Raw genomic sequence first — 7,697 nt, forward strand, 5'->3', positions numbered from 1 at the left:
TTCTCCAGTGTTTTTGTAGAACCAGTGAAATTTCTCATTTCATCCCTCCTCGTTTCATCCTTCCCCACAATAGGAGATAAATAGATTAATGCGGCAACCGACTAATACATATCATTAGTAATACTTCGTATATAGAATCTTATTTCTTTTAAAAATTCGGAAAGCCTCCGCTGTTTTTCTCGTGAACGATGCAGCGGAAATTTTTTTTAAGTAAAAATTCAACAGAAAATATAATTTGATATGTTTGATAAGTTCAGAGGATTTCGACGAGTCAAGTTCTAAGTTTATAAATGTATAAAAAAATGTCATTGTGCTATTAATATTATTTCATTTAATACCACTACTATTATTATAGTTAATACAAAATTACTATTAAATTGAGATTTCGAAGTTTACATCATATTTCTTACGACTTTAGGAATTTGGTTTGTACATTGTCGCAACACTATGTCGTTTAAACGTAAGTTTAAACGTAAGGAGATACAGATGACTTCTTTTGTACAACTGACGAAATTCTTGTACGAGAACGTATCTTAATGTACTTATGCTAGTCACAATGCAGGCAATATACCAAAATCTATCTATCTTGGTGTAATCGTTATTTGAAACTTGTTAAATGTTTGGATTCTTGAGATATACGATCACTAGATCGCCAGAAACATAGGTCTGCAAGAGCCGGGCGCGACTGCTGGTGCGAATGAACTTTTACACGGGAGGATAAATGTGTTCTTGACAATGTTTTACAACATTGTTTGTTTTACAACATGTTTGACAATAATTAGTATTAATCAATTCCCTTAAATGCTGATTACTTCATTAGTTTGGGTATTTGGAGGGTTCATTAATATTAATTGGGCTAGAGGGTTCGGTTTAATGCGGAAAATTCTCCACGTATGTTTGAAAGTCTGACGAATTGGTCGGCACGTGCGTTTACACTGTCAAACACATTTGCCCTTCCATATGAAAATTTATTCGCACCAACACACACGCGCTCAGCTCTTAACAGGACTGTCTATGTTTGTAGTACTTGAAGCTTTTCTCAGATGAGACATTCGGATCTGAATGTTGAGTTAGATCTGAATTCTTCAGGTAAAATTTGCGATACATGTTGACATTATGTATTTGTAATCGTGATTCATCTGGAAAATCGAATCACAAAGCGTGATTCTCACTGCTAATTCAAATTTGACTGTCTCTCGCTTGAGACAAGTTTCGAATAGCTGTTAATACGGGTCCAAGACGTTCCCTGATGCTGGTCCGTAGTTATCTTGATGCATTGATAATTGCAATAAGACTCTTGCTTGTTGCCTCCTCTTTACGTTCGAATTTGCCCCGAAAAACCTGCCGCTTTTCGCATTACTTTCTCTTTCTTCGTCATTACGAGAGTTCGTCAGAGTGTCTGTCTGACTGAAGAAGGGTAGGGAAACGATGAAACATCCAGTACGAGAAAGAAATTTCATTAACTTTCGCGTACACAATGCGGGGGAAGAAATTGCGCTTGATTTCTTGTCTGTGATGTTGTAATCCGATATAGTTGCAGCGAACGGTCCGGAGCCCAACTATGAAGCTTGGAAACACGTGTCTATCTCAGCCATCCTGGTTGCGATGTCAAAAGCGAGGAAATTGCGAGGAAGTATACGCGAACGAATCTTGAAGCTTACATCTATATAAACGGCTTTTCGCTAACGGACTTGCTCCAAATTGATAAGACGAAGCGTGTCGGGAAGTTTTCTGTCCGATAGCTGCGGGATTTTTCTTCAAAATAAAAGAACGGAGAACGGAATTTCCTAAATACAGTGCGTGCAATCGTGTTTCGTTATTCGATTCGACGCTTCGTGGATCTTACCTTTTTGCTATCGGCTTGATAAAGAAACTCGCTGGAGGATGGTGACATTTGTTTCAGGGAGTGGCACAACTGAATCGAGGCTTAGCTTCATATTTATTGTAACTTTTCGCAAAATATATTAAATTTTCTAAACATTTCTTCTCTCTCTCTCTCTCTCTCTCTCTCTCTCTCTCTCGCGGGAGTCTGTTCCTCTTAAGGATTTGTAAATTCCTTGCAACAATCAAGATGTTACACGCACACTATATACACAATATTCACATTATATTCGTATAGAACCGCTTACAGTCGACACAGTTTACGTGAAAGTAAAACTTCGTACATAAAGAAAATGACGAAACGAAGAAACTCTTTGGCCATTGTCACGAAAATGTCACCCCCCTCCCTATAGACAATGAAAGCTCCAAGTGTCGTACTTCCAAGCGTTAATGCTCAGGTACCTGCACGGGGTCTCCCTTTTAGGCTGCGCGAAACGTATCATCACGCAAAACCACCCTTGAACATTCTTAAGTTTTTTTTTTACTTATGATACAGATGCGCAAGATTTTTCTCTAATTGATCGCACAGTTAAGGCTAATACCGTATCGACATTTATTCTAACTGTAGCGTTGATGACTTTTCATTTACGATTGCGTTACAGAAAGATGAGTATTAGTATTAGTATACAGCTGATCAGTGTACGGCGTTTTATTGAAGGGAGATTCAAAACTTTACAGTTACTTTGTAGTGCTCACTAAACTGAGTGAAAAAAAAAAAAATAAATGCTTAGTCAACGGGAGTCTATGGATCAATTGTTTCACATAGCGATTTTCTACAATCTAAAAATAAAAGGTCACACGTTACACGGAGTTATCTTATCATTTTGTTATTTTAACTTATTAAATGAAATGGCATTCTGTATGTCATCTTTTTATTTCAATACACGCTTGACATTTCCCTCTGTACCATTTCTACGTGGAAATGAAGTTTCTACGTGGAAATATGCAAAAATTTTAAGATTTTAAAAAATAAACAGAAAATTTAAATATAAATGAAATGTAAGAGAGAAAATTAAGGAGAAAGCGAGTGAGTGGAGTTTAGTGAATACTGCAAGGCTGCAAAATTTTGAAACGTCTTTCAGTAACATTCTATATATTACACGGTGTTACATTAATATTAAAGTATATCAAACAAACCGCGTTATACTCGAAATGATTGGCAAGAAACATTGATACATCAATTAATCGCCTTTGGATGATCGCATGAGCAACTAACAACGAATTCTTCGCTATGCTCGAGAGTATAAAAACGACGATCGAATGATCATTGATATGATTCCTCCCCTTTGAACATTTAATTGTAAACAGGATCGTCTTCGTTCGGTTCCGCTCAAGACGAGATTTATTGTGAAGAGAATCACGCCATGCTCTTTTTTATGTTGATACGTAGATCCTGGTTATGTATTGATCGCTACAAAAATTAAATCTGTCCAGTTAAAGGGGAAGGTAGTAGGTTGGTGACTTTGAAAAGTATTACTTTTTGTTCTTTTTTTGCATTTTTTAAAATATAAAAGCGTTCAGAATATGTGCGTAAATCTGCATGCAAATCCGATGGAAATTAAGAGTTATGCAATTTCGAACGCTGCGAGATCGATATCTTGAAAATCTACCCCCTCTGGTTTCGCTGCAATTTCCGCAGCGGTGATGGATGTTGAACTTGCATCACTAAACGAGATAATGGCAAGAAATACTGAGAAAAAAAACCCGCAAAGTGCAACAGCTTTGTTAAAGGTGTTCATTGCGTCCGTTAATTTCTTCGAAAATAATTCGAAAGAAAACAGCTATTCTTGGCCAATTTGCTATCCGGTCCAATTTGCCATTCCCCCTCAACGCCCGTCCCACTTTCGCGATCCAGTCAATTCTGTTTCTGTTAAGAAAATAAATTACGGGGCTTTTCATAGACTTTGGGAAATCCTGAATTCTAGGCCGTGGACTTCGGACTAGGTAAGCTGCCTCTCACTGCAAGCTCTCGATCTTTTTTATTCAGTATTTAACGATGGGACGACACACAGTGGTACCAGTCACACTTCGAGGAATTCGAAATGCAAAATCGTATTGTTTCGTCATATTATTATTATTATTATTATTAAATCAATACCCCACGATACATTTCATAGGCTTCTGTAAAAAAAAATAAAATAAACCGATAATACCATCGAATTACGTGTCGCAGTTTTTCAAATAACGCAATAACATTTAACGTGTTAACGCAAATTAAATTAATACTTTGAGCACCGGTATCTACGCGTGCATCGATCGTATGAGGACATTAATTTATGTCTCCGGTCTTCAAAGTGCTAATTTAATTTACGTGACTTATCATGTGACTCATACCACTAATACCCCCGAGTAGCGCGCGCGCTCGTAAATCACTGCCACGTTCCTCGGAGCTCGCATCAACAAATAGCTCGACAGAGATTGCCGGGATGCCCCCCTCCCCGTCGCCCACATCACGAAGAAGCCCGTGCTGGTCCCGTGCGCGATCAACCCTGTCCGACGGTCCGATGGTCATCAACACTGCGTCTGGTCGCTCTCGTCGTGCAAGTCACCGCGCTTGATGAGCACCCGCGCGTGGTTGTTGTTACCGTGATTACTGGCTCGACTGGTGGCGACCATCTGCACGGCTTGGTGTTGTTGTTGTTCCTGATGCTGGGCCTCGGCTAACTTGCAGTCGTCCTGCGGCACCGTCGACGCTGCTGGTTGATAGTCACACCTTCTCCTCTCCCGCCATCGGACCTGCGGTCGAGCGGATAAACTGAAACAGCCAACGTTCCACAATGGACTCGACTCGGGCACGCTGCTGTCACTGGCACGATACGGACGGATCATGTCTATATACATATACATATATATATGTATTTATTCTCTTTCTCCCTCCCTCCCTCCTTCTCGCTCCTCCTGTCTTTCCGCGTCCACCCTTTCCCCCTCTTTCATCTCATTTTCTCCCTCACTCGCTCTCTTTCTTCCCCTCACACCTTTCCTCTCATCTCCTTCTCCCCCTTTTCCTCTCCCTCATCTTCTTTTCCCGCTCCGTTTGGCCCCCATTTTTCAACACCCTTCTATCCCTTTTTACCCTTTTCACCCTTTTTTCACCTCTCCTACTCCTCCTGCTCTAATTCTCCCTCTTTCCTATTCCTCTCATTCACCCTCCTTTCATTTTCCTCCTCTCTCTCTTTTCCTCTTTTCCTCACTTCCTCTCACATTCTCATTCACACATTCGTTCGTCCACCATTTCCCTCTTCCCAGTATCCCAATTCTGCTCTTTTTCTCTAATTCTTCCTTTATCACACCCCTATCACCCCTTCCGACTCCACCCCTCCCTCTTTGTCTCTCTTTCTCCCTTCAGCCATCCTATCCCTTCTTCTTATTCCTTCTTTTCAGTTTTTTTCCGTCCCCATTTTTCATCCCCTTTCCCTTGCTTTCCCCTCATTCTAATTCACTTTCACCTCTCACTCTCTCCTTTTCACTCTTTTTCTTGCTCCCTTTTCCCGTCCTTTCTCGTCTATAACAGACGGTTTATTATTCGACTGCGGTGCATCGCGTTGCTGATAGACACTGCACAACCGCAGCTTTGCGAACGAGTGTTAGTACACGTGTGTACGTTAGTGTGCAGGTTAATATTCGAGGCTGACCGTGTTAGTCCGCATCGCACCATTGACGAGTCGTGCATACGGGAATTTCAATTCGGGGAATGTCACATTTGTGCGTCAAGCGCGACTTTTTCTCATCAAATTCGCAGGAGTGCTTTTCATCGTGCCGCGCGTTCGCGGATCGTTCACAAAGGTGACACGCACAGAATTCTATGGTTTATCGCCGCGATTCGCCGTTTCTATCGAATCCTGTGTTTGCAACTTCCCCGTGAAAAGGAAAATAATATAAGCGGAATATTGAGAATTCGTCAAATTGCACACGGGGAGCTATTTAAAAAATATTTCTCGAAGCCGTGAAATTAAAAAGTGGCAGTTAAGGGGCTATCCGAGTGGCTCGAAAAACATTCAGTGTTTGAATTTTTCTGCTGAACCTACTATTAATTTAATGAAAATGTCCTTTTAAACGATAATTCTTTATATTTTTATTTATATATTATATGAAGCTCATTACAAAATGTCGATATGTAACGCTGTTATTACTGTTTCCACGAAGCTCGTCATCGCTAAACGGCATCTAAAATATCTGTGGTTTTTCATAGATATTCTTAGCAAGTTTTTGTCGTATTGTATGCTATCTCTTATAGTTTTTTATTATCAAAAAGAGGAGAAATTTTTGGAGGAGAAAAATCGAACTTTCAACCTCGAATGTTAATAATATTATTAAAAATTAGTATTTTAAAATTCAGTTAATTAGTATTTTAAAATCAGTAAATTAGTATTTTAAAATTCAGTTGCGAAAAAAACTAGATAATCTTACTAAGAATATCTATGCAAATCTACAGCTAAATCGGTCCGATATTTTCCGAGATATTTCGGGTATCGATCAAGCGATGACGAGCTTCCCTTACAGAAAAGTATTATTGGCTTTGATAAATTGGCCAGTGATAAATGATTGTTGCTCAGTAGTTTTATTATTCGAGTACGAGTAATAAAACCGAGCAACAATAATTTATCACTGACTGATTTATCACAGCCAGTAACAGCCTTTTCTGTAAGGTTTCACGGAAGCGGTAATAACAGCGTTGCATATCAACTTTTTGCAATGGGCTTCGTGTGTAATATGCAAATAAAAGTATGAAAAATCACCCTTCAAAAGGACATTTTCATAAAGTCAATAATGTGGTCAGCAGAAAAATTCAAACGTCGAGCGTTTTTTTTTTTCGAGTCGCTCACGTGGGTACATGCGATTAGCCCCTTAAATGAAGAACAATGTTCGCGCATGTCTCCAACTCGCCTATCGCTCAAATTGTTTGCATGTTAAGTAAACGCTTTACGATTCGCTCGCGAACGTCGCGGTCAGATGCCAAGCGAAATAATAAATAGCGTGACTGTCGCTCGTCAGCTTCGTCGCGTGGAAGCGATTGGAAAGATTGGTCGGTTTAATCGTTCGTGGAAGGGAAACGAATAATAATAACAGCAGCGACTACGCAGGACGATAAAGGAGAATAGGCAGGAGATCCGGAGATCCCCGAATTAATCCGTGATTTCACAGATAAAGGATTCAATTTGCGGAGAGAATGTGTCCACACCGCATTCCTCTTAATCCAGCCGATCTCTCTCTCTCTCTCTCTCTCTCTCTCTCTTTCCCTCCCTCTCCTTCTCTTCCTTTCTCTCTCGACCGGGTTTTATATTTTTCAACAATAGCCGCGCGAAAATAAACGGGAAAAGCTGAACGACAGTGTCGTTCTCAAATCGATCGCAAAAAAAGCACATCCGGACTCTTTTCGTCAATATCGCATACCGAGACAGTTGTGGCCGTGCAGGAGTTGGCCCGTTTTCGCAAAAGCGCGTTGCCGTCCCACTTCCTCTTGAACTGCGCTATTACCTGGCGGCAGAGCACAGGAGGAAAAATATCATTACACACGGTTACCGTTACGGCGGCATTGGCCGTTTTCCGCCGGCCGCGGAACTTACCTCGCCGTTGCAAAAGCAGAAAAGCACAGCCACGCAGAGACCCTGGAAAACGGGGGAGAATGCATTTTATTTCGATATTCGAGAGATCGCGCAGGTGAAACGCTTCCGGCGGAAATCTTCCGTCGATTTTATTGCCATTTCACATAAAATACGGAAAAGCGGGCACTTCCGGTCAACTTTCAAATTTAATCGCGCATCACCACCGCCGATGGCGAATCGTAGAATACAGCTTCCCCCCAGTCCCTCCTCCCA

The 7,697-nt window shown here is 40.7% G+C and overlaps 1 protein-coding gene across 13 annotated transcripts in view; it reads right to left on the reverse strand.

Annotated features, from left to right (window-relative positions):
* Positions 1-1,740: 1,740 nt before the first annotated feature.
* LOC106747116 (calcitonin receptor-like) overlaps positions 1,741-7,697 on the reverse strand; it is a 121,935-nt gene continuing 115,978 nt past the window's right edge. For 8 of the 13 annotated variants that reach the window (XM_014624412.1, XM_014624411.1, XM_014624410.1 and 5 more), the window contains 3 exons: positions 7,446-7,487; positions 7,273-7,356; positions 1,742-4,617 (listed from right to left, as the gene is read on the reverse strand). In XM_014624412.1, coding sequence (XP_014479898.1) covers positions 4,393-4,617; positions 7,273-7,356; positions 7,446-7,487 — 351 coding nt within the window. In that variant the 3' untranslated portion in view covers positions 1,742-4,392. Of the gene's footprint in view, positions 4,637-7,272; positions 7,357-7,445; positions 7,488-7,697 lie in introns of all 13 variants that reach the window. The other 5 variants (XM_014624417.1, XM_014624415.1, XM_014624416.1 and 2 more) reach the window with 3 other exon arrangements.

Source organism: Dinoponera quadriceps, unplaced genomic scaffold (genome assembly GCF_001313825.1).
Source record: "Dinoponera quadriceps isolate SergipeBrazil2010 unplaced genomic scaffold, ASM131382v1 scaffold2111, whole genome shotgun sequence".
Lineage (NCBI taxonomy): Eukaryota > Metazoa > Arthropoda > Insecta > Hymenoptera > Formicidae > Dinoponera > Dinoponera quadriceps.